The sequence below is a fragment of the Danio rerio genome, chromosome 2 (genome assembly GCF_052040795.2).
Source record: "Danio rerio strain M-AB ecotype USA chromosome 2, GRCz13ab, whole genome shotgun sequence".
Classification (NCBI taxonomy): Eukaryota; Metazoa; Chordata; class Actinopteri; order Cypriniformes; family Danionidae; genus Danio; species Danio rerio.
Window position 1 is genome coordinate 48,530,159 of NC_141022.1, and position 27,442 is coordinate 48,557,600.

The following is a 27,442-nucleotide window of genomic DNA, read 5'->3' on the forward strand; positions in this document are numbered from 1 at the left end:
ATAAAGAGAAAGTGAAGAGGGCAAATGGAAGTGGCTCGTTTTTATCCTCGCGCTACAGATGGTCTGTTTAACTGTTTTCTCTTAGGTGTTCAGTTTTTTCACTTACGAAGTCCGCCTTGTAAATAGCAAATGTGCCATGGTGTGACGCAGCTTACTCTTAAAGGGAATGAGAGATGGAACTCTGATTGGTTTAACTTATTAAGAGAATAAGCACAATCCTGTTAGACCATGCCCTAGGGTGCAAACCATGTTTTTCCATTCTAAAAATAGCAAAAGTGGATTCAGACATGCTCTTAATGCTTTTGCACCATGTGCTTTAGACTTTGCACCTAGATCGTTAAAATAGAGCCTCAAAGTCTCAAAGTCAAGCACACAAATATTTAAAAAGATTTTTTCCCTCCTATTTTCTGCACAACAACTTCACTAACATTATAAGTGAACCAAAGGGAGAAAATATAATACTAAAATAAGCTATAAAAATAGTTTAAATCAATGGTCTAATACAGACAGATGGTCCTCCTCATTGAGATTGTGTTCTGAAAGTGTTTGGTAAGTGAGCTAATGGGGTCGTTCATGTCACACAGAACACACTTTCTGGGGGAAAAAAGCCTCAAACTGAAATGTTGGGAGCTGATTTTATTTTTCCAGCCCACTGACCCACTTTTCAATTGTTCTCAGCACCAGACAATAGAGACAAATGGTTTTATAACTAGTATACAATACCTGTGTGTTATTCAACATTACGGTTATGCAGGTTTTTTATTGTGAGGGGATTGTTTGGGTGTATTTTTTTCCTTTGTCTGCCATGTCTTTATGTAACCTCTTTTTATTGTCTCCTATAATTTCGATAAAGCCGACAAATTTCAGTTTGACCGCTCATTGGCTTCAACTGTGCGTCAGACCTCACGGCTGTGACGACATGAGGGGTTTGATGGATCCAGTTCTCATCCAGAGACACACGCAAAGCTTGTCCTTATAGCAGAACGAGAGAATGAGTAGCGGTCTGTGAAAGACACAACTCACACCCCCAACTTGAGCTTAATTGCATAAAGACATTGTTGTTTTGTGTGATTAGCCTGGGGGTTGTTCCACTGTTTCTTTTGAAGTTTTTATTTAGGTTAAATACATGTAAATCTTTGACATGCTGTCATTTATGATTGAAAATAAGTGTAATTTGAACACAGTTTATAATGGGATCTAAAACAAAAAAGAGTTTAAAGTATCAGGAAATATTTATAACATTTTTACCCTATAAAGTAGAATATGCCTCTTTAACTGCATTTTATACACTAAAACTAAAATGTCTTTCAGTTTAACTATAGTTTATATAACAAAAAACAAAAATAAGTATGGTTAGATTAATAATAGATTAATGTTAAATATTTGTGTTTGAACTAAAATGGCCATAGTGTATAAGTGTGTGTATGGGTGTTTCCCAGTACTAGGTTGAGGCTGGAATGGAATCTACTGCGGAAAACTTACGCTGGAATAGTTGGTGGTTCATTCCGCTGTGATGACCCCTGATAAATGAGGGACTAAGCTGAAGGAGAATGAATGAATGAATGAATTATTTGATGACATATTTTTGTCATGTTAAGGCATACAGTGCAATCCCAAAATACGCATTGTCTTTGTTAATTGTTATGCTTAGCTTACATTACATACATAAAAGCTCGGTTTAACCCATATATCAGCAAATAATAAATTAAAATATAATAAAGTTTAGTTTAATCCTTTATTAATTTTTTCTATTTACACTCACTGGCCACTTTATTAGGTACACCTTACTAGTACCGGGTTGGACCCCGTGTAAAAAAAATCTGTTGCAGCTGAATTGCAAGATAAATAATTGAGAATTTTTACACATATTTTGCCTTTTTACTTTATTAAATAAAAGAAACATTAATATAGACTCTTCACTACTTGCATTTAATATGCATTACATTTAATTAATAAGGACACTACAATGAGTTGTCTTTGACCCAAAGTAAAAAAAAAATTAAGCTTGACATTTTGCTTTTAAACCTCATGTGTGGCTTTACAGATTTTCTCAGAACTGTGCTTCATTACTTTAGACTTGATTAGTTTAAAGTCACATCTGAAACTAGGGAGCAACTTTGAAGATTGTTTTTAGAACGGGACAAAACTAAAATAAATAGTGGTGAAAACGTGGAATTAAAATGTTGAGCTTGTCCATTTTCAGATAAGGTCAGAAACATTCATTCATTTATTTTCTTTTCGGCTTAGTACCTTTATTAATCCAGGGTCACCACAGCGTAATAAACAGGCTTATCTAACTTAATTTTACACAGCGGATGCCCTTCCAGCCGCAACCCCTCTCTGGGAAACATCTACACACTCTTTCATACACACACTCATACATTATGGACAATTTAGCCTACCCAATTCACCTGTACTGTGGGGGAAACCACAGCACCCGGAGGAAAACCACGTGATCACAGGGAGAACAGGCAAACTCCACTCAGATATGCCAGCTAAGCCGAGCCGAGGTTCGAACCACCGACCTTCTTGCTACAGCACTACCTACTGCGCCACTGCGTCGCCGGTCAGAAATCAGATTGCTTTTGTGGTTTAAATGCTCATATGGTCCTAAAACCAACATTATTGGTTGTGTTGTCAAAGCACAGATAGGATTTAAAATTTTTTGTCTGAAAAGTTAAGTTTGGTTTGAAGGTGAAAATTGTTAATGTCACAATGTTCAACTTTCCAGTCATGATAAGTTATTGCGGCTATCAGAACAGTAACAAAAGCTGCTGTTCCCTATCAATTTCTATTGTCTAATTTGCATTAATATATGTAAATTGGGAAAGTTTAATATGCAAAAATAAATTTAAAGACAGTAGCTATTTGGTTAGCACTGTCGCCCCACAGCAAGAAGGTGTCCTTGTGTTCAAGTGGGTTTTCTCTGGGTGCTCTGGTTTTTCCAACACTCCAAAGACATGCGCTATAGGTGAATTGAATAAACTAAATTGGCTGTAGTGTATGTGTGTGCATGTAAATGTGAGTGTGTATGGGTGTTTTCCAGTACTGGGTTGTGTCTGGAAGGGCATCCACTGCATAAAACATATGCTTGATAAGTTGGCGGTTCATTCTGCTGTGGTGACCTCTGAAATGAAATACAATGAGACTACCCTGAAGGAAAATGAATGAATGAATGAAATTGAAATATCAGAAAGAAATCCCATAATGTGCATACTGCCAAAAGACTCTTCTCACACAGATTGTGGTCAAAATGTGATAAAAAGACAAATTAACATTTTTATATTTATAATATGTTATTTATATTATAAATATAAAGGTGTATACCTCCTCTTCTTGTGATCGAGTTGAACAAAACAAATCTTTAAGGATTAGTTCACAGAAAAACTAAAATTCTGTTATTAAAGGTTCACGAAACCCTCGAGTACTTTTTTTGAGATTTTAACAGATTTGTATGTGTTGAGCATTAGTTAAGACAATGTTAGCACCTGTTAGCTTTAATTGTGGGAAAAACTGGATAATTTTGAGCTTATGTCAGCTAATTTCAGCCTCCGGGTTTAAAATGATTTTTGGGGCGTGATCAAAATTGGCAAGTGCAAAACTGCAAGTGGAGTGATGATGCGTAGGTTTCTCATTATTATTCATAGCGGAGTTTTTCTCTCATTATTATTCATAGCGGAGTCTGCTTCTTAATTATTCATGACTGTGCGTCCTTTCTGATGGCAAAGCAGACCTGCCAGTGCCAAGCTGTAAGACACATGATGACTGGGTGAGACCACGTCCACAGACCCACAGCACTCAGTATTTAGCTGTTCATGAAGGGTTGTATGTGTTTGTTTCCATGATCCACTGGGTTTGTTGTATGTTTTTCCCCGCAATGCTGTCAGGGTGGATACAGCAAAGCTGTTTGTGTGCAGCAAACATTTTTGTCGGGAGAGCAGTACAAGTATGGTGGAGAATGGCAGATGTTGTCTTTTATCAGGAGTTCATTCACATTTAGACTCATCGCCGTGCTGCTGTGTTCGCCTAAATCCTCCAGATTACCAGCAGGGCTAATGGTTAGAATGGACAGGGCAAGAGAAAGGCTGCACTGAGTCTGCATTCAGACCCGGGGATTGAGGGAAAATTCCTCATTTATAATATGAACACAATTATCTTTATAATGATATAAATTGTGGTTATGTGTATATGAAATTACGAATAACAAATGTAGCAGGGCATTAAATTACTGTTTATTTATTTGCATTTTAACTTTGTAAACTATAAAATCATAAGTCTCCTCACAATATGTGTCTCATTTTGTGAGCTAACTGTCAACAGTTGTTCGCTCCCCTTCTTCTCCCCTGCTGGCCAGGCCCATTCCTGCCCTTTGCTTGCAGAGCTCCATGGCCATTATAATGCATCTTTTGAAAAAATTCTGAGGTAGACCTGAACCGAAAGTGGGGGTGTCATGGCCCTTTAATTACTCACTCATGTCATTTTAAACCACTGAGACCTTGATTCATCGTCAGAACACAAATTGAGATATTTTAGATCAAATCCAAGAGCTCTTCAATCCTCCATAATCCTTCAACAGTAAGAGTTAAGAGACCTTCAAAGTGAACCACAAATATTGTCAAAACATGTCATGTCACTTTAGTGGTTCAGCTGTAATCATACAAAGTTCCAAGAACACTTTTATGAACCAAATAAGAATAAGAGAGAGATGTTCATTTGTTTTATGATTGTAGGACTTTTCAGTATGTCACTATTATTTGCATATGCATATTATAAATGATAGATGATATTACGTTCCAGTGTATTTGAAAAAAAAAAGTATACAAAAGTGTGTATATTTACCATGTTTTTTTAAATGCAGGCATATTTATGTTGTATTTCATATACGTCATAATTCTACTAGATTACCGATAGGTGTATTACCATTCCTTGCCAATAGATTGTGTCTATGAAGAGTAGTTTTCTTTTCTCTCAGTCATTTATTGTTCGGGGCTGGTACGCTTGCCGGTTTATAACCTAGCAACTGTTTTATTAAACAAGGAAGAACGTCAAAGTTTTGATAGACTAGTGTAGCGGTAGTACTCAAGCTACCTAGTTTGTGGATGAACATTGTATATGTGTACGCAATAAAAGTTCAAATGTGGCTCGAGTTGTATCCATCGTGCTTGCCCTTCCAGTGTGGAGTATAATAAGTACAGCAGGTAACTTAATAAAAACTGGACAACTTTGATGAATGAAAGTCTTAGGGGATTAAAATGACATGATGTTGACTAATTAATTAAGAATTAAAATTTTTGGGTGAATTAACGATTTTATAAACTACAATTCTAAAGTTTTCCTTGGCACACTGTAGAAAAATTGATCATTCATTCATTTTCCATTGGCTTAGTCTCTTTATCTGCTAAGTCTCTATACTGTATCTCAGGGGTTGCCACATCAAGCTCCACACAGAAATGCTAACTGACCTAGCCGGGACTCAAACCACTGTGAGGCGACAGTGCTAACTATTGCTAACTATATGTTGCCCAAGTGATTGACTTTACTTTAAAAATGTGAGTAAATCTGTTGCCTTTAAGGGGACAAGTTGACCTAAAAGATTGATTAAACCCATTGTAATTCTGATTTAACTAATTTTTTTTATAATTATTACATTTGATTTACTTCATATTTTTAAGACAACACCAAGTATGGTTTAAGCAAAGACAAATGTCTTGTATAGCTCAACCTATTTTGAACATTAATTTAAAGGGCACCTACTTCACCCCTTTTTCACGATTTATTATAAGTCTTTTGTGTCTCCAGAATGTGTCTGTAAAGTGTCAGCTCAAAATACCCATCAGATTGTTCATTATACCTTTCAGGAATTGCTTTTATTGGAATTGCTGCTCTGAACACACTGTAGCTGTTTTTGTTGCCTTTAATGCTAGTTCTCTCTGCCCACCGTTTCCACACGCCTGTCAGAGTGTGCCTCAATTTATGTCTGCATCAGATAAACAGCACAGTGACAGACGTGAAGGAAGCAGATCTCACGTAACGTTTGTGAGAAATACTACAGTAAGAATTTTCCCAATTATTAATTGATTTATTCGTTGTGGAGTTGCAGTGATGAGTCACACACAATGTGGTTACAAAGTTTACGCATGCACACAGACAGACACACACACGCACTGCAGACACACACAAAAAGCGTGCGTTTTACTTTGCATAGTTTTTGCAAATGTGACAGCAAATTTTGCAAATGTGACAGGATACACATTAATATCCACTGCTGTATGGAAAATCTGTTATGTTAATGTACAAAATAAACCTGATTTAACATCCACAAATCAATATTGAAGCACCTTCTTTTATAATTGTACTGACATGCGGCTGTGGTGATGAAGACAGTAAAATGCACTGTTTTAAAAACATTTTAAACTTGTAAAACTCTTTCTCGCTCACATTTGATGATGATTGATGATCACAGAGCGCTGAACAGATCTTTTAATTCCAGTTGCTTTGCGCACGTCCTGTCTTGTTGATATAATTATAAGCATTACTACGGAGACATGTTTATATGCGGCTGTCAATCAATTAAGTGGGTGGGGAAACCGCAATCCAACATCACGTTAAAGTCGGCCTCAAAATGGGATGCGTTCACATGCATTTCATGCGAATCGCTTGTGTTCGAAAATCTAAACTTCAGCAGACATCCCCGCTGCGTTAACCAATCAGAAGTTTTCTCTTGTAGGGGCGTGCTTATGACGTAGCACCTGTTGTTGGTTTTCCAGGAGGAAATCCTCCTGCAGATAGCGGACAACAGTTCATCAAACTGGGCTCGGCTTAGTCGGAAGCACCGTTGAAAGCTTCCATCATCCAGGTTAGGTTTCTGGAGGAGTTTATGAACACAGAGCTGGGTGCACCTCTTAAAGGATGTAGTAGACTCAGACATGGTTTTAAACATATCAACGCTGTTTTTCAGCCTTTATAAATCACATGAACACAGTTATTCCCTCAATAAAATCCATGTTACTGATTTATTAATGAATCTACAGTCAGGTAGATTGAAGCCCTGCCCATGACATGAATCTGCATCTATTATTTAGTAATTTTGACGTGCAAATAAAGCGGATTTGAAGCACGAATAAGGTGAGTAAACCCAAAATGGTCACATGTCTATTTACGCACGAATATTCAGTGGCTTAGTGCAAAATGCGGAGGCCCGCCTGCAGGGATCACTGACGGGGGCAACGTGGGGAAGCGATCACAAATTGAGGAGCGGGGAAGGGGGGCGGGGTGGAGCGACAACGCGGGGAAGCCTTCACAAACTGAGGAGCGATCACAAACTAAGGAGCGGGAAAGGGGGGCGGGGTGGAGCGACAACGCAGGGAAGCCTTCACAAACTGAGGAGCGATCACAAACCGAGAGCGTCAAAGTAGCCAGAAGTCATTCATTTTCAATGAGAACCAATGAGTTGAAATCAAGTCAACTTTATGGTATGAGCTATATTTACAAGCAATCAGAATGAAGTAGTCCACCGCTTGAGAGGAGTTCAGAGAACACAGACCTCTGAACTTTGGTTCCGACCACAGTTGTTCCCAAGAGTTTGATTATTGTGGTTGCCGGATTTTCAATTATTGAAATTCGCGACGACGCGTGGCCCCCTAATCACCCCCCCCCCACAACCCCCCCAATCGGTGCCTGTCCACTATGCCACTGCGAATAGTGCAATTTATTTGCGCGTTCCGCATCTGGTGTGAACACAGCATATCACCCCAATATGACTGTGGACACATTTTACCCACACACAGTTCTGTCCAAACAGCCCCTAAAAGAAGATTTTCATCATAGGTGGCCTTTAAAATGGACTTTTCTGTCATTTTTTCATATCCTGACTTGCTCTTTGTTGAACTTTTTCTTGAATCCAGCTTTTGCTTTTTCAGCATCTTGTTGGAGTGTCGGAGCTCCACAAAGTGAGCGAGAGAAAGCAGAGGAAGCGGAGGGCAGATTAATCAGGCAACTTCAAAGAGAGCAGCAGGGCGAAGGGAGGGAATGGGGCAAAAGATGAATGAACACCAGCCGCCTGTTTGTTGTTTTTTTTTTACTTCCATGCCATCCCTCAGTGCTTCAGTTGGCAGAAGGATGCACCAAACCATTGTGCGGAGGCCACATAGAACACACTGTCGGCTCCTGTTTTTATTCTGCCCGCCAAAAGAGGAGGAGAACATCAGATAGGGAGACTCTTGAAATCGATTTTTCCATTTGATATTCTCTTTTCAAAATAGCTTAGTATTTTAAAACGGTGTTCACTAGGGATGAAACTCGGCCAGTTTTCTCTTGATCATTTTCTTACACTTGAATCTTTGTGCTGCTATGTTTCAAAGGAGGTCTTTCTTCCTTTCACACACATGCACACTGTGTAGGCCTTGTGTGAATCGCTTTGAAAGTGGCCTGCCGCTCCGCGTGCCCTCTCTGTGTTCGGCTGCTCCGTTGGCTCAAAGATGACTCCAATTTGGGTCTCTCATCCTGACTGCAGACTCAGCACACGTACGTTACACAGTGTTCCTGCCTTGTCCTTTAGTTGGACTCGCTAATCTCTCCACACTTCGTCACAAAGCCCGTCATGCGTCCACATCAAAGAGACGCTACCAACCTGATACCGTGTGACCGCTTAAAATGATCATTCATTAGCTCTGATGAATTGACGAGCATCTCTGGCGGCGCGTTCGCTCCTTTATGTTTCGCTTTGTTCGGACTGTCATGTCCTGCTTTATTTGAGGGATGAACAGACATTCAATTGTCATGTGCTCCGATTCATGAATCAGGCCACTAAGCCTCAGCTGGCTTATCTCACACTTGACACAGTTAAATGTGTATTAATGCCATGGCGTTAAATATTAAAGCAGATGCTATTAATTACATTGATTAGAATTTAGATTGAGCTATTTGGATACAAGTGTTCACAGTTAGTATATGTTATGTTTTGTGTGGTTAGTCTAACTGGCATCAGGCTTTCTAAATGCACCCTAGAAAGGACTTGAAATCGATAGTAGTTTTGAGGGAGATTTGATTTGATTTTTTCATGCAATTAAACTAAGGCACTTGTTCCAGAACATAAAAACAAATATTAAAATAGGCAGATGCCTGTACACTCTAAAAAAAAAAAAGGTTCCTAGAGGTTCTATATAGAACGTTGGGGTTCTATACTTGCCAGTAGAACCTTTTACCCAAAAAATGGTTCCATTAAGAACCCTTTGAGTGCAAAGAACCTTTTTGATTAAAATAGTATTATAGTTTTTGATTCATAACATAATTATCTACTAAAGATTATAAGATAATTATAAGCTATAACACAGATATACAAAGCTTTTTGAGTCAAAACCTAATAAAATGAATGCTGTGGTCAAAAACGTTATCAGTGTACAGTATTGTGAGATTTTTTCATTTAGGTTTGCACAACTTATATTTTATATATACTTAATATTTAACATTTAAAAAAAATATTTTGTGAAATAAATAAAATAACCAGTTTATTTATTTAGACTGTGCAGTACCATGTTTTTATGATTTAATAATTTATTTAAAACTAATTATCACCGTCGTGGACAGGTGGTGAAGAGCCTCGAGAGTGACGGTTAATTTTTCGAAAGGAGAAGTCCACCACAGCTTCATCATTCACACAATAATTATATATATATATATATATATATATATATATATATATATATATATATATATATATATATATATATATATATATATATATATATATATATATATATATATATATATATATATGTATGTATATATATATATATATATATATGTATGTATATATATATATATATATATATATATATATATATATATATATATATATATATATATATATATATATATATACTTAAAGGTTTAATATTTCAAATACATTTAGCCTGCATTTTTGTGTCCTTTATAAATAACACCTGATCTTTCATCTATGGATTATTAAAATATGCTTGGCTTTAAAAGGTTTTAATAATATCCAGGGATGGACTGGCCATAGGGAGAACTGGGACCTTTCCCGGTGGCCTGATGGTCAATCTAGCCTGCCACAGTGACTCTGGCCTGCCGCGCGTACACAGATTCAGTGCGGGCACGAGTGCTGCACTGCTACCTAAATGAAGAACCCTTAAATGGTTCTAAATAGAACCATCAAACTTTTGATGGTTTTATTGAAAATGGTTTTATTTAGAACCTTTTGGGGTTCCATATATGAAGCGCTTGATAGAACCATTTTTGGTTCTATATAGAACCGTTTCTTTTAAGAGTGTACTGTATACTGTAAACCAGAGGTCCCACAACAGATTTTTGTGTTGGTCAGAAAATGTAATTATTTAAAATGAGACAAAGCAAGCATCAAAAATATGCCAGAACAGTTCCAGCCCTGAACAACTGCTTTTTTATTTATTTATTTTTATTTATGAGAAGAATCAGTTCAGAAACAATCAGTATAATAATTTAGAATATTTCCACAGAATACATAATTCATGAATTAAATGATCTCCTGTTTAATGAAATTAGTTTTAAGACAAAGAAAATGGATTGTCATACACTTTATCATGATTTACAGAAACTTTTAAGCTAACTATTTTATGCTGAATGAGGATGGAACAAAAGTTGGTTGGAACATTAAAGGCAGACATTCAGTGGATATAAAGTCACTTTTGTAAATTTAATATAACGGAGGCCAGCTAGTAAAGTGCTACGCAGGTAAACCTCACTCCTCTGACCTCAAATGGTGCTCTAGCAACAGACTCCAGAGGCCATGGTCTTTAGCCTCCTTGTTAGAGCAACCAACTCCTATGTAAAGAATCGCTGGTTCAATCCCAGCTCAGTGTGGGTTGGGTGTAGTAGGAGTGGTGGGTTACATGTTGATGCTCATCCGAGATGGGAGTGAGGTTTAGGGGGGTGAGTGCAATAAAAGCCAGTTAGCGAAGTGCTATGAAGGTAAACCTCACTCCTCTGTCCTCTAAAAGTGCTCTAGCAACAGACGCTAGAGTTGATGGTCTTTAGCCTCTTCGCTAGAGCAACCAACTCCTTTGCAAAGAATTGCAGGTTCATTCCCAGCTCATTGTGGATTAGGTGTAGTAGGACCGGTGGGTTATTTGGGGGCTCGTCTGGGATGGAGGTGAGGTTTAGGGGGTAACTGTAATTGAGGCCAGCTAGCAAAGTGCTTTGCAGTTAAACCTCACTCCTCTGACCACTAAAGGCTGCGTTGAGTGATCGGTGTGACCCACGGCGACTGCCTTGCACGTAGTCATGCATTTATACTTCTGCGTGCTGTTTGTGTTGCTCTGCAATAACACTTCCAAAACACTAACAGGCAGTAGGTTTTTATGTTCCTCTGTGTCCAATTTCTTTGAGAGTGTTTTGTTTTTTCTGATCGCTACAAGTAGCTAAAACTCACTCACTCAGAGCTGCAAACTAGCGGAAGTGCAACAACTTTGACACAAAACATCTAAAACTCCTTTAGTTAAATTTTTTGACAGGTGTGCCTCTGCGTCGGCATCAGCCACTGCGAGGGCTATGCAACCGTGTGAAGGCTGCGCTGGACTCTACGCATGATGCAGAAGTATAAATCAGCCTTAAAGGTGCTCTAGCGACAGATGCTTGAGGCCATGGTCTTTAGTCTCCTTGTTAAGCCTGATTTATACTTCTGTGTCAAGTGACCGGCGTAACACATGGCGCATGCAACGCGCGTAGCTGTGCATTTATACGCTGTCTCTGTTGGTCTGCATAAACACTTCCGAAACGCTAGTTGGCAGTGAGGTGTTAATGCTCCTCTGTGTCGAGTTTCTTTGCTGCTTTTTTTTCTTTTCCTGAACACTTCTGGGATGTACAAGTGGCTCAAACTCTCTCATTTTGAGGCAGGAACCGGCGAACGTGCAACAACTTTAACAAATGAGGTAAACACAAAACAAAACTTTCCATCGGGAGCTCTTTCACGGGACTCCACACTTGTAAACAATCGCTCCATCGGGGTCGCGCCATTCACGCGGCTGTCGGCCCCGCTCAGACTCGTCAGCGATACCAAGCCGACCAATCACAGAGCTTGCGCTACGAGTTTTTGCGACGTGTAGTTACATTTGTTGAGAGGTGCATGTCAGCGACGCCGACGGCCACGGCGAAGGGCTATGTGTCAGCGCCGTAGCATACGCCGGCGTTTGACGCAGAAGTATAAATCAGCATGTAGAGTAACCGACTTTCATACAAAGAATTGCCTGGTTCAATCCCAGCGCCGTGCGGGTTGGGTGCAGTAAGACCTGTGGGTTACATTATGATACAGACACCAATATGACCCTGACCCTAATATTGTATTATGTATTTTATTACTGTAAAACTATTTTTAAATATCTTTGTGCAACAAAGCTAGAAAGATCAAGAGGCCTTCAAATTGTGTTGTGTTCATTAATTAATTATTATCAGTAAATAAGCAAATATATATTTAATATAAGTTTAAGTCATTTTAAACTGGTAAAAAGTTGAGAACCTGTTGAAAAACAGTTGTTTGACGATTGTGTCATTAATATTTCTTTAAAAAGAACTTAATTATGACTTGTGTGTTAATAACAAAAAGTATTTTTATATTTAAAATAAAAACTTTCTTATTCTCAAGGCTAAAGCAATTCCCATGAAACAAACAGTAAAACATCTACTGTATATGCAGTCCATGATTTAGTTTTAGTGTAGTCATATAGTGTTATTTACTGTATGTAGAGCTCACAATTAGATTTGTGTACAACCTGAATTCAAATTGAATTTCCATTTAATGTTTTTAAACAATCATTGGAAAGCAACTTCTGCGAAAGTCCAACAAATTAGGCACCAAAACACCAAACTTTTCTACGAACCCTCTGACTGTAACGAGTAAACAAATGACGAGCCCTTGTGTTTTTTTTTAATGTTGTATGCATTTATGCAATGATTCAGCTATGCTGAGCTGAGAAAGATGCGATGATCTGGACTGACAATATTTTAATGGAGCACATAAAAGCGTGAAAGTGATCAAGGAGGTCGGCGTGCCTGTGATCGCCACATTCGCTCGCTTTGAACTCTCGGGGAGGAGCACAATGCTCTCATTCAGAGATTGGCTGAATGACAGATGCTCACCCCCTCCTTGTCTCTGTGTCTCTCCAACGTTAATGAATTCAAACAACCCGCCCCCTACTCGTCCAGCTCCCCCTCTCTCTCTCCTTTTCTCTCACCGCAGAACCACATCGTTTCAAGCCCTGGCAAGTTCCTGGTGATTTCTCATCGTCTTAATGAATTCAGCTGGGAGTGCATTGGCCCTGATGCCCACCCCCTCGGAGAGAGCTCCAGTGCTCTTGCATATATCTGCAGGGCTGCTCCATGCTCTCCCATTGTTTGCACAGCTTCTGTCACTCACAGATACTCTGAGAGGGAGTGAGGGAGAAAGCTGAGCCGCTCTGGAGGTGGGAGATACTTGTGCTGCTGGGCTTTTGAAAACTTTCTCAAAGCTTTCTGAAGAAAAAAACAACAGCTTTTCTCCTCACCTGTGGACAGGTGGAATCATGGGTGTGATGTCACTGCTGCTGTTGACCGTGATTGGTTGGTGTGGTGGAGCGCCGCCAGTGAGGGAGGTGTACCGAATGCCACAGAGCGCGCTCAAAGGTAGGCCAGATGTTTTGGTTGCTTCTGAATTCTAAACTTTGTAATGATTTGCACCTTTCCATCAGATTGGCACCATCTCTGTTTTTTTTTTTTTTAATCTATCTTTAAAACTCTTTTAAAGTTTTTAACACATGAACTGGGTTTCATTTCATATTTGAGCTGGTAAAGGTTTCCTTTTATTCTTTGTATTTATTTACATTTTAAACTTGTTTTTGTCTTGGACTTACTCCTGTTGTTTGTGGCTTCTAGATATTGTGAAGCACTTTGGTCAACATTGGTTGTTTTTAATTGTGCTATGTAAAGAAACTGTCATTGTTATTGAATTCATTGACTGTTTGAGCTTGAGCTTTTTCTTATTAATAATCTTGTTGCAAAGGCAGAAGATGAAAAGCCTTTCCATTATTTGAAGACATTTACCAGCAGAGACGATGGAGAATTTCCATTTTAAAAAGAATGTTCTAAATTGGCATCAATGGTTCATGTAGTAACTTTTTTTGATCCATGGAAGCTTTTCGGTTATTTTGAGTGGAAAAGATAGATTACGGAAATGCTCTTCACACTTAAACATAAGAACTATTGCCTGAAACATTCAATGGAGATCCAAAATTGATTTTTATATGACATCAAAACCTCAAAGAACCTTTATTATTTTCAAAAAGGTTTTTTTTTTCTTTCAATAATAGCTATTTATTTATAGGAAAAAAAGAAATCAGAAACGATCAGCATAGTTTCATAGAATACAGAATAAGAATAAATAATTGTAGAATAAAGAATAAAAATAATAACAAAAGTTTCTTTAAATAATAACTTTTTGAAGCCAGGGTGGGAGTGTCACTGTGACTTAATGGTTAACACTGTTGCCTCACAGCCAGAAGGTTGCTGGTTCGAGTCCCGGCTTGGCCAGTTGGCAATTCTGTGTAGAGATTGCAGATTTTACAGTAAATTTCTGTAATTTATAGGCCGTTATTTTACAGTTTATTTCTGGCACTCCAGCTGCCGGAAATAAATCTTAAAATTATGGATTTTTTTACAGTGCATCCGCTATAGGTGTATTGAAGAAACTAAATTGACCATAGTGTATGAGTGTGTGTGTGAAGGCAAGAGTGTATGGGAGTTTCCCAGTACTTGGTTGCGGCTGGAAGGGCATCTGCTGCATAAAACACATGCCAGAATAATGGCAGTTCATCCCACTGCGGCAGCTTTCTGAAGCTGAAAAATGAAGGAATATATGAAGCATGTGTCATATTTAAAAGTCTTCACATAGTCTTCATGCTATTGAGAGATTATTCATTATTAGCCATTATTAGTTTAACTTTTTATTGTACTTAATGGTCAATTTGAAAAACTATATATCAATATTACACTTTAAAAAATAAAAGTTTATTTTTTTTCTTATAAAGCAATGCTATAGAAGAACAATTTAGATTTTCCTAAAGAACCTTTCAGTAAACAATTCTGAAAATAACCACTTTTTTTTCTTAGTGCAAAGACAAGAATATTTTAATCATATAAAAAAGCTTTTGAGGAACAAAAATCTACTGTGGATGTTAAAGAACCAAAGATGCCAAGAAAGACCTTAATTTTTCTATTTTGGTTTAAATAAAAGCATCTGCTAAGTAAGTGCATGTGCGATTTGCATATACAATTGATTTGCATAATCTTTCAATATACACTACCAGTCAAAAGTTTGGGGTCATTAGGGGGCATTTATTAAATGTAAAAAAATGTTACATTGTTAAATATTTATTCAAATTTTAAATAACTGCTTCCTTATTGTATGTAGTTTCAAATGGCCTACTTTTATTACTATTACAATAATAATAATAATAATAATAATAACAACATTAATAATAATAACAACAACAATACTACTACTACTACTACTACTACTAATAATAATAATAATAATAAATATTAGACACATTTCTTATGGATCATGTGACTCTGAAGACTGGAGTAATGAAGCGGAAAATTCAACTTTAAAATCACAGGAATAAATTGATTAAATTAAATGATAAACTACTTTTGAACAGTTATTTTAAAGTGCAAAAATATCTCACAATTTTACAATTTGTACTGTATTTTTTGATGAAATGAATGCAGCATTGGTGAGCAGGATACGCTTATTTTAAAACATTTAAAAATCCTACTCACCCCAAACTTTTGTTGTGTAATTTTAAAATAGTTTATTTTAAAGAAGTAAGATGTCATATCCATATGTCCATATTGTCATAAGATCTTTACACATTTAATTGCTACTCTTAATGTATTCAAGCAGTGCATGTATTTTGGCCAGTTTGCAAATATGAAGTGCAGTAATTTCAGTATAGTCTTTATATGCTGTTCAGTCAGTGTTTTGTTGATAAGACTCAACTCTTGTGCTGTCACAGTGAGACTGTTCGGGAGTTTAGCGTGGTCACCATAGAGGCCACAGTTGAGGCTGTTAATTAATCTCTCAATAAGCTTTGATGTCTCTCTCGCTCTCTGGGATATAGAGAAGAGGGGGCGGCTGAATGATGTCCAGTCTGTTTGAACTTTGGGTTTGCTGTCTTTTGCACTGCTCTGAGCATGTGCTTGCTCACTTGTGACTGATAAAACTGTGCACACGTACCGTGACTGTGATAAAAACACTTAGGAAACAGCATAGTGATGCATAGAAAGAGTACATGTGGATTTTGTTTACTTGGAGAAATCTGCTCAGATTCTTAGTTTTTTTTCCTTTCCTTCCTGCCCTGCAGTTTTGTAATCTGTTTTCATTTGTATTCATAAATCTAAGCATTTTTCATGGCTGAACCAAATATTTAGTCTTAAAGCCAAAGATTTTAAAAGCACGATTTGTGCAGATTGATGATTTACTAAAGAACGTTTCAGTGAACAGTTCCGAAAAAGAATGTTTACTTTTTTTTACACTATTTAGAATCATTTTTTGGAATAAATTGATTCATAGAAATTTAAGGTTACTTATGGAACCATAAATGTCCATAAAAAAACTTTTTTATTTCATGTTGTGGAGGGCCAGGGGTTCAGCTTTAAATGGGACTGGATAGTGGAGATTATAGGAAAGTGTGGGGAAAAGAGCAATGGAAGGATCGGCAAAGGACATTGTGCTGAGATTTGAACTTGGATCACTGTGAACACCATAATGCTATGTCAATGCACTAGGCTATTGGTGCATACAAAAACTTTATTTTTTTTTTAATTGAAGTTTTTTTTTCGCAAAGATTTACAATTCCAACATTAGTTGTCGCTTTTCCAGTTTAAATTCCCTAATTGGGAATCAAAGAGGAAACATAAATTTCTTTATGACAGTAACAGAAGAACACATCCCTTTGCTTTATCTTACTTCTTTTATTGACTTTATTCTTTATTGTGGATGTGCGCTTTTTGTGATTGTTTTAGAACTTTTGATTGAGTTTCCTATGGGAGAAATGACTAGGAATAATAAATGGCAGGAAACAGTCAGACTACCTGTTCTACAAACAAGTGTGTGTATGACTATATAATAATAAGAAAATATCAGCTTGCAACATCAAGCAGCCAAACGAGCTGTTTTTAACATATAAAAATGAATGCAAGTGAATGAGACCGGATATCTCGATCCAAACGAGTTATACGGTAAAAACATGCCTTAAAGGTTTTATAGCAAAAAGACATTAGGTTGATGGGGAGTAATGTAGTCAATTCATTTGCACCAGAAGTAAAAAAAAGTACCTTTTTGCTCATGCACACATTTTTCCCATAATGAATATATTTTTGAAGGAAGTCAATCCAATCTTGCATTTGTGAAGAACTTTTATTTTTAGCAGTGCACTGAATTAATAAAACAAAAAGGGATTTTTATGGTATCTGTGGTTCATAGAGAACTTTTAATATCCATAAAATGTTTCTAAATAATGAGAAAAGTTGCTTAAAGTTTAAAAATGACACTAAAAATACTATTCATTGGGATTCTTCTGGGGTATCCAAAAATGTAATTTAAAATGTAACGTTTTGAATAAACAACAAAGCATCACTAATCGCTGCCCCTCTATCATTTATTTCATGAGTGCATTAAATGTATTGCATTCCACATGCTGGCTGTTTCAAAGCTAAATAACTTTCTTCCTGACACGTGTGCCTGTTTCTGTCTGTGCAGCACTGTCTGACAGAGGAACAGTAGTGATGGAGGCGGCTCTGTCTCGAGCTCTGTATGCTGTAAATGCTGCCGTATCGGAGCGCAGCAGGGCTGAGTCAGGCTGCAGAGGGTGTGTGCCCTGTCTGTTTCAGGACTGTGGACAGCGGAAAAGCGCCTGCGGTAAGCTCAGATCTTCAATAACTCAAATATCTTGATAACTAACATACACTATTTTGATATTGTAAGCACTTCACAATACTAAGAATAATTATTTCAGTATTCAGAGTGCTTTTTAGGAACATTTATATTGTACACAGTATGCAGTGGTGTTCATCAGAGTGCCAATTTCCCTGTGATCTCTTTAAAATATATGAGTTTATTTCACTCCAGTATTTTCAATGAAATTTCTGCGCTAGCCTGTTGCTACTGATGGTGCTGACAGCTATAGTGGTCTTTCATCTCGTTTTATGCTAGAACAGCTAAATGAATGCTTAAGTCTATTTAACTGAGCGTGTTGTAATTACATTACAACATCAATTCTGTAAAAACAACCTTGTGAAATTGAAAATAGTACATTAAGCTTTCACCGGAAGTTTATCGTTGGCTTTAAAACTCTGTGCATAGAGCCAATTGGTTAGATTCAAACATGGAACATTTTCATGTTATCCTGGCCTACTACATGCTAAAATATTGATCGAAAACGATTAGACTCTTTATAGGCCTATTGCTCTTTAACACTGCAATAATGCTCAAATTAATAGTTAATTTATTAGCCAAAGATTAATAATAATGTGATGAAATCACATCATTATTCAGTGTATTTTATTTGTCATAGAAACCATAATAAATCTCTCTGTTGATTTTAAAGGGCACCTATGATAAAAATCATTTTGTAAGCCATTTGAACAGAACAGTGTCCACAATCATATTGGAGTGATAGAAACACAATAAGTCTCTCTTTTTAATTTTACTGAGGTTAAAATAGGATCCAAATCCCTCCCATTTTAAGGCCCACCGCAACTTGACAAAGGAGAGCAGTTTACCCACCCACCAAATTAATTGACAGACGCTTATTAACATGTCTCCGTAGTAGCGTGTATAATCATATCCACAGTACAGGACGTGCACAAAGCAACAGAGACTAAAAGATCTGTTCAGCACTCTGTGATCATCAATCATCATCAATTGTGATCAAGAACATGTTTTACAAGTGTAAAACTTTTTTTAAAATGTGCATGTTTATAAGGACAGTAAAATCGCTACGTAATTCATCAATACAGCCACATGTCAGTACAATTATAAAAGAATCTAACCAATCCCGGTTTGTGGATTAAATCAGGTTCATTTTGTACATTAGCATAACGGATATCCATACAGCAGTGGATCCTGTCACAATTGCTGTGCAAAAACAGTGCAAAGCTTGTGTGTGTGTGTGTGTGTGTGTGTGTGTGTGTGTGTGTGTGTGTGTGTGTGTGTGTGTGTGTGTGTGTGTGTGTGTGTGTGCACGGATGCGAGCAAACTTTTTGACAACTTTTTTGTGTGACTCAGCGCTAAATAAAGTCGCTTAAATTAACTCCACAACAAATATATCAAATAACCATTGTGAAAGTTCTTACTGTAGTAGGGGATCTGCTTCATTCTTGTTTGTCTCTGAGCTGTCTATGTGAAGGCTACCTTTGTGACACGCACGTGGAAAGGTGGGCGGGGAGAACCAACTCATTCGCATTAAAGGCACAGGCAACAAAAACAGCTACAATGTTTAAACGGCTCAAATTTCCCAGATTTATAAAGGTATAATGAATAATCTGATGGGTATTTTGAGCTGAAACTTTCTGAACACACATTCTGACACATTGAGCTGACACATTCTGAACACACAAAATAATTATTTTAAATTTTGAAAAATGGTTAAAATTGGTGCCCTTTAATGTATTTAATGTTTACTAATGAGACTCTGTTGTAAACAGGGGCGCCCCCAAGGGGTGGCCACCCCAATATGATAGTTGCTGATATTATTAATTTAAATGTATTTTACTTAAATTCACAATACTTCAATAAATGAATAAATAAAATGCAGCCACTAAATTATTGTGGATTGATCAGCGCCACTGACGAAGCTGATTCACTGAGATTGCACACTTTTTATTAAGAAATTATTATTTTTGAAATGAGAAAGTTGTGTTTCATCTGATTGAAAACCACAAATCCAAAATAAATAACTAGATGCATTTTGAAATCTGCTTTTCAAAATTTTGTTGGGTTTTCTTTGGTTTATTAATTCATTCATTAATCATATTCATTATTCATAATTCATTAATGTTAGACATGACATATATTGTATGTTGTACAAGAAATAACTTACCTGAAAGAGGTTTTAGACTAAATATTGATTTTTATTTGGTTTGCACTTGTACTTGCGGAATAAATTACAATATTTCAAGAGTAATTATTGGAATTTATTAAAACTTCATTATTTATTTTACCGAAAACAAAAATATAACATTACTCCTTATTCACAATATATACACAATTCATAATTTTTTTGCGTGCCACCCCAAGATTTGTTGTGGCCTTACTTGGCCACCCCTAAGAAAATTTTCTGGGGGCGCCACTGGTTGTAAAATGTTGTACTTCATAAAGCTTTTGCTATTTATTTTGGCTGAAATGAAGTCGATATCATTAGCTACCAAGCTAACCATTGCTATTCAGTGATTTGCATAATTAGCCTAACTTGCCTAATTAAACTAATTTACCTAGTTAAGCCTTTAGATTGCACTTTAAGCTGAATGCTAGTACTAGTATTACTAACAGTCTTTTTTGTTATTATATTATTCTGTTAAAGTACCTTTTTTTACTGCTTAGCTCAACATTGTTATAATACTGTATACCATGATCAAGGTGAAATGAATTCTACGACGAATGAAAGATTCTGCAATTAATCTGTACAAAATAGTGGGTGTGGATGTGGGTGTTACGGTGGCTCAGTGGGTAGCACGATCGCCTCACAGCAAGAAGGTCGCTAGTTCGTGCCTCAGCTGGGTCAGTTGGCATTTCTGTGTGGAGTTTGCATTTTCTCCACATGTTTGCGTGGGTTTCCTCTGGGTGCTCCGGTTTCCCCACGAGTCAAAAAACATGTGCTATAGGTGAATTGAATTAACTAAATTGTCCATAGTGTATGTGTGTGAATGAGAGTGTATGAATTTTTCCCAGTGATGGGTCGCAGCTGGAAAGGCATCCACTGCGTAAAACATATACTGGATAAGTTGGCGGTTCATTCAACTGTGGCGACCCCAGATTAATAAAGCGTCCAAGCCGAAAAGAAAATGAATGAATGAATAAATAGTCGGATACCGTCATAAGCCTACACACGCACACACACAAAAGCTCTTTGGGTTAGTAAATAAATAAATAAATAAAAGTGATGTTGTTGGTTCCTCTGTAGCGTCTCCAGAAGACACACAGTCGGAGCCCAGCTGTGAGCTCATCTCACTTGCTCAGCAGGAGGAGGACGAAGGCGAGAGGAGCTGGATGTTGAGTCAGGCCTGTGGTTTCTACAGACGCTGCTGCACATCTGCTCAGGTGAACAGAGACGTCTGTGTGAGAGTGATGGGAGAAAGATGCAGTGCTCGAGTCCTGCAGTGCAGTCTGATCAACACCATGCAGAACCTGGAGCCAGACACGCAGAGCACAGCACAGGGTAAGCACACACACACATACAGTTACAACCAGAATTATTAAACCCCCTTTGAATTTTTTTTTTTATATTTCTCAAATGATATTTAACAAAGCAAGGAATTTTCTTCACTGTATGTCTGATAATATTTTGTCTTCTGGAGAAAGTCTTATCGGTTTTATTTCGGCTAAAATAAAAGCTATTTTTAATTTTTCAAAAGCCATTTTAAGGTCAATATTTTAAGCTCCTTTAAGCTATTTTTTTTTCGATAGTCCCCTAACCTGCCTAGTTAACCTGATTAACCTAGTTAAGCCTTTAATTGTCACTTTAAGCTGTATAGAAGTGTCTTGAAAAATATCTAGTCAAATATTATTTACTGTCATCATGACAAAGATAAAATGAATCAGTAATTAGAAATGAGTTATTAAAACTATTATGTTTGGAAATGTGTTGAAAATTTTCTCTCTGGGGACTAATAATTCAGGGGGTTTAATAATTCTGACTTCAACTGTATATAATACATACACAGACACAGGTTTTAGATGCATTTTGGTATGGGGAAAAAACTGTTAAACGTTTTTTTTTTTTTTTGGGTTCCATGAGGTGTCATTGTTCTCTTCACAGTTCATTCATTCAATATTTTAAAGGGACATTTCAGCCAAAAATTAATATTTACTTAATACAGTATGAAAAATAATAAGCAGCCAAACTTTTTAACATTGATGCTAATACGCATTTGTAATAAAAAATATAAATATTTTTAAAAGCAAGTCAGCACATTAAAAGTTTTCTAAAGGATTATGTGACTATGAGGACTTAAATAATGATGCTGAAAATTAAGCTTTGTGTTAGATACAGGTGAAGTCAGAATTATTTGCTCCCCTGAATTTTTAGCCCCCCTGTTCATTTTTCCCCAATTTCTGTTAAACAGAGAGAATTTTTTTCAACACATTTCTAAACATAATAGTTTTAATAACTCGTTTCTTATAACTGATTTCTTTTATCTTTGCTATGATGACAGCACATAATATTTTACTAGATATTTTTCAAGACACTTCTATACAGCTTAAAGTAACATTTAAAGGTTTAACTAGGGTAATTAGGACACTAGGCAGGTTAGGGTAATTAGGCAAGTTATTGTATAATGATGGTAGGTTCTCTAGACTATTGAATAAAAAATAGCTTGAGGGGGCTAATAATTTTGTCCTTAAAATGGTTTGTAAATAAATGAAAACTGCTTTTATTCTAGCTTAAATAAAACAAATAAGACTTTCTCCAGAAGAAAAAAAATATTATCAGACATACTGTGAGAATTTCCTTGCTCTGTTAAACATCATTTGGGAAATATTTAAAAAAGTAAAAAAAAAATGAAAGGGGGTTTAATAATTCAGATTTTAAGTGTATACAGTACATACCCAGACACAAGTTTTATATGCATTTTGGTATGGGAAAAAACGTTGGTAAACTGTAAATAAACAGTGCATTTTTTGTGGGTTCAATGAGGTGTCATTATTCTCTTTACAGTTCATTCATTGAATGGTTTAAAGGGACATTCCACCCAAAAATGAATATTTACTCAATACACTGTGAAAAATATCTGTTAATTAACAGATTCCACAAAAATATTAAGCAACCAAACATTTTACCATTGATACTAATACACATTTGTAATATATATATATATATATATATATATATATATATATATATATATATATATATATATATATATATATATATATATATATATATATATATATATATATATATATATTACAAATGTGTACTCATTTAATGACCTACTGGCCACTACTATAAAATAATTTTTTAGTTCTATTTGTACTGCAAATAGGAACTCTAAAACGATGTCCTGATGGCAGCAGCTGAAACACAGAGTACAATGGGGGATCCGAGAAGCATAGGATACCCTGAGCTCTCTTTAAAACATAATTATGGTAAATTACCATTGGACCAGTTTGGTTAAACCGATGATCTTGCCCGCCACCTTCACCAGGCCACTCAACTTGTTCGTATTTGACACACTCAGATTACCGTTCCAAGCTACAATTCAGAAAGATAAAACAGATTCAATAAATTGTTTATAAAACAGTGTCATCATTGAGGTAGAAACCTGATCTAAACTTCCTTGATCAGGAACTTTTTTATAGACAGCCTGGGTGTTAGGTTGAAATGTCAACATATTGTCAATAATATATTCAAATGCAACACTTGTTATTAATAAGTGAATAATAACTACATTATTATTATTATTATTATTATTATTATTATTATTATTATTATTATCCTTTTTAAAGATTATAATAATAATAAATATAATAATAATTAAATAAGACAGGTTATAACAATACTATATTAATATTATGTACAATCCAATGTATCTTTGCTGCAGCTGTGTGTGGCCAGCGTTTCTCGGTCACTCAAAATGGGACTCAACCCCGGGCTCGTATCATTGGAGGATCTCCTGCACCTCTGGGCAGCTGGCCATGGCTGGTCAACCTGCGGCTGGACGGGGCTCTGATGTGTGGAGGTGTGCTGGTGGATAGCTCGTGGGTCCTCACTGCTGCACACTGCTTCGCTGGGTAAGAATACTACAACTAATTAAACTATTTTTTTTTTAAATGACTTTTTTTTTAAATGACATTGAATACTATGTAACGACAATATAGAATCTTGAATCAATAATGATTGTGCTGTTTGTGACGGAACAATGTGCTGCATTTGAAAAACATCCTCCTCACCTAGGCTACCTTTGTTTAATCAAAAATATAGTCAAAACTGTAAAATTGCGAATTATTATTACAAATAAATTTTAACTGAAAGCAGTTAAAAATGTATTTCTGTGATTCAAAGCTGATTTTTCTGTATTATTACTCTAGTCTTCATTGTCGCATGATCCTTCACAAATACTGACCCCAAACATTTGACCAGTGAACTTTAAATGTGCTTTCTTATTTATTTTATTTTATTTTTGGTTACTTATTTTATTTTAATTTTTTATTATTATCTTACTTTTATTTTATTTAATTTTATTTTATTTTACTTAAACTTAAATTTACTTTATTTATTTGTTTATTTATATTTATTTATTTATTATTTTATTCATTTTTTATTTTATTTTTTTATTTTTTTATTTAATTTATTTCTGTTTGATTTTTATTTATTTTATTATTATTAATTTAATTTCATTTAATTTTAATTTTATTGATTCATTTGTTTATTTAAATTTCTTCTATTTGATTTTTAATTTTGTTTTATTTATTTATTTTATTTTTTTACTTTATATTATTTAACTTAATTTTATTTTATGTATTTATTTAATTTAAGTATTTTATTTTTTATTTTATTTTATTTTATTATTATTTTGATTGAACTTAATTTAATATAATTTATTCATTTTTAATAAATTTAAATAAATTTAATTTAATTTAATTTAATTTAATTTAATTTAATTTAATTTAATTTATTTTTAATTTAATTTAATTTAATTTAATTTAATTTAATTTAATTTAATTTCATTTCATTTCATTTCATTTCATTTCATTTCATTTTATTTTGATTTTCATATTATTTGTCATGCGCTAACCAAAATTTCTAACTCCTAAAATGGGTGTTTACAGATTATAATGTTTTGTGAATACCTGAAATAAACAGATATTTGTCCTGTCACTTAGGAGCCGCAGTGAGAGTTACTGGACTGCAGTAGTGGGAGAGTTTGACCTCACTAAAACTGACGCGGATGAGCAGATCATGAAGGTCAATCGCATTATTACCCACCCGAAGGTAAACACATACTGTAAACACATTAACAATGCATGTTTAAAAGAACACTACACTTTAAAAATGGCTCATTTTACAACACCCCTAGAGTTAAACAGTTGAGTTTTACCAATACTAAATCAATTTAGTCAATCTTCGGTTCTGACGGGAGCACTTTTAGCTTCGCTAAGCATAGATCATTGAATTGAATTAGACCATTAGCATCTCACTCAAAAACTTCAGAAAAAATTATCGATAATTTTCCTACTTAAATCTCAACTCTTCTTAAGTCAGATCACATTGTATGCTAAAGCCAATGGAAAATGAAAACTTTCTATTTTCTTGGCCGATATCGCTAGGAACTATACCATAGGTCTCAAGCTCGATTCCTGGAGGGCCGCAGCTCTGCACAGTTTTACTCCAACCCTAATCAAACACTGCGGATTCAATTAATCAAGGTGTTCAAAACTACTAGAAAATATTAAGCATGTGTGTGAGCTAGAGGTGATTGGAGCTGAACTATGCAGAGCTGCGGCCCTCCAGGAATTGAGTTTGAGACCATTGAACTATACTCTCATTCTGGTGTAATAGTTAAGGAATATTGCTGCCGTACCATGGCTGCAGCATGTAAAATGACAGTATGCAGCACCTGAAAATAGTCCACAACTAAGTAAGAGCGGAAACGCTTTTTTTGAGATGTTAATGGTCTAATCTGTTTCAATGATTTAGGCTAAGTGAAACTAAAAGTCCCTTTAAGGCAAATAATTTCACTCAACCCCCAACTTTGAAATGTCTCTCGGGAAAACTGTCTGAAAGGGAAAACATCAAATTCTCAAAAATTGCTTGCCAAGCTTACGATTAAATAATTAATATTAGGAATCACTATTAAAACAAACTACAACTGTGCCTTTAGTTTCAGTTTTAAACATTCAAATCACACAAAATCTGCAGAAACTCACATCTGCTCCGAGTCCCTCCCTCGAAGAATTCTCAGTCTATGGCGATCCATGATTGGCTCCTGTACTCAGAGGCGGGGCTTCATTTGCCATCGTGAATTTTATTCTTTTCCGTTACATAAGCAAACCTGCGGTTGTTGAGTGCGTGAAGTGTCCATCATTACACACTTTATTTTAGCGGCTGAATGAGTGCATCATCCGGGTAATTAAAGTGCACTTATTATTTTTTGAGTTTTCAGTGTAAACACACTACTTACACTATTTATACTACAAAATGGCGTAGAATAGTGCATAAGTATGCGATTTGGGACGCAGCTTATATATGAGGGACATGTCTTGTGTATTCTGTAGTCTTTGTAAAAGTACCATCACCAGACACAGAGATCGGCTGAATGGATTAAAAACTGGTAAAACCCAGTAGTTTAACTCTAGGGGACTTGAAAAACGAGCCTTTAAAACACATTTTAAACATTTTAAAATAACCTCTCCCTCTTTATATTGTAGTTTAACCCAAAGACGTTCAATAATGACATTGCTCTGGTGGAGCTGAGCTCTCCGGTGATTCTGTCTGAACGGGTCACTCCTGTCTGTCTGCCCTCTGACTTGGATCCTCCGGCTGGCACACCCTGTTTAGTGGCCGGCTGGGGATCTTTGTATGAAGGTAAGAGACGATGAAACATGACTCAAATTTTAAAAAGAGCCCAGTAATATTAAGAGATATACGTTAAGGATGCTGTTTTTTTTTTATTTTTTTGTAGACGGCCCATCTGCAGATGTGGTGATGGAGGCGAAGGTACCCCTGTTGTCTCAAGCCACATGTCAAAGTGCATTGGGGAAAGAGCTGCTCACTAACACCATGTTCTGTGCTGGCTACCTGTCCGGGGGCATCGACTCATGCCAGGTACCTCATCATTATAATACTGACCTGCATTATGGGCTATGGAAGCTTGTTTAGTTTGTTGTGGAATAAAAATTTAAAATAGTTTCACATTTTTTTTTTCTGATCTTAAAACTTGCAAAACTTTTTTTTTTTTTTTAGAATTAAACCATTTCTCATGATTAAAGTTTACTAACTGCATATATTTTTTTGTCTTTCATACTGTAGTTTGCACTGATTTCTCACTTTAGATGACTTTTTTGAAATTGCATATTCAAATTATAAATTCAAAACATCTTTAACAGCTATAAGCCTTTTTTATAATTCACTTTTTAATAAGAATTGCAAGTTATAATCTACTCAGAATTGCAAATTGTAAACTTCTAATTACAAGA

At 35.9% G+C, this 27,442-nt stretch overlaps 2 protein-coding genes across 5 annotated transcripts in view; both read left to right on the top strand.

The window, feature by feature from the left end:
- The window catches only part of klhl24a (kelch-like family member 24a), an 802,375-nt gene that overhangs the window by 469,369 nt on the left and 305,564 nt on the right, over positions 1–27,442 (top strand). The gene's annotated exons all lie outside the window — the stretch shown is intronic.
- Positions 1–27,442, top strand: part of prss56 (serine protease 56) — a 49,180-nt gene that overhangs the window by 10,730 nt on the left and 11,008 nt on the right. For 2 of the 4 annotated variants that reach the window (XR_015478904.1, XM_087241330.1), the window contains 8 exons: positions 13,229–13,451; positions 13,543–13,650; positions 17,786–17,944; positions 21,207–21,461; positions 23,848–24,037; positions 25,130–25,238; positions 26,675–26,831; positions 26,929–27,071. Coding sequence is in view for 2 of the 4 variants with exons in the window: in XM_087241330.1 (XP_087097456.1) it covers positions 13,551–13,650; positions 17,786–17,944; positions 21,207–21,461; positions 23,848–24,037; positions 25,130–25,238; positions 26,675–26,831; positions 26,929–27,071 (1,113 nt within the window). In the remaining 2 variants the exon portion in view is untranslated. Of the gene's footprint in view, positions 1–13,228; positions 13,651–17,785; positions 17,945–21,206; positions 21,462–23,847; positions 24,038–25,129; positions 25,239–26,674; positions 26,832–26,928; positions 27,072–27,442 lie in introns of those variants that run through there. The other 2 variants (XR_015478903.1, XM_087241329.1) reach the window with 1 other exon arrangement.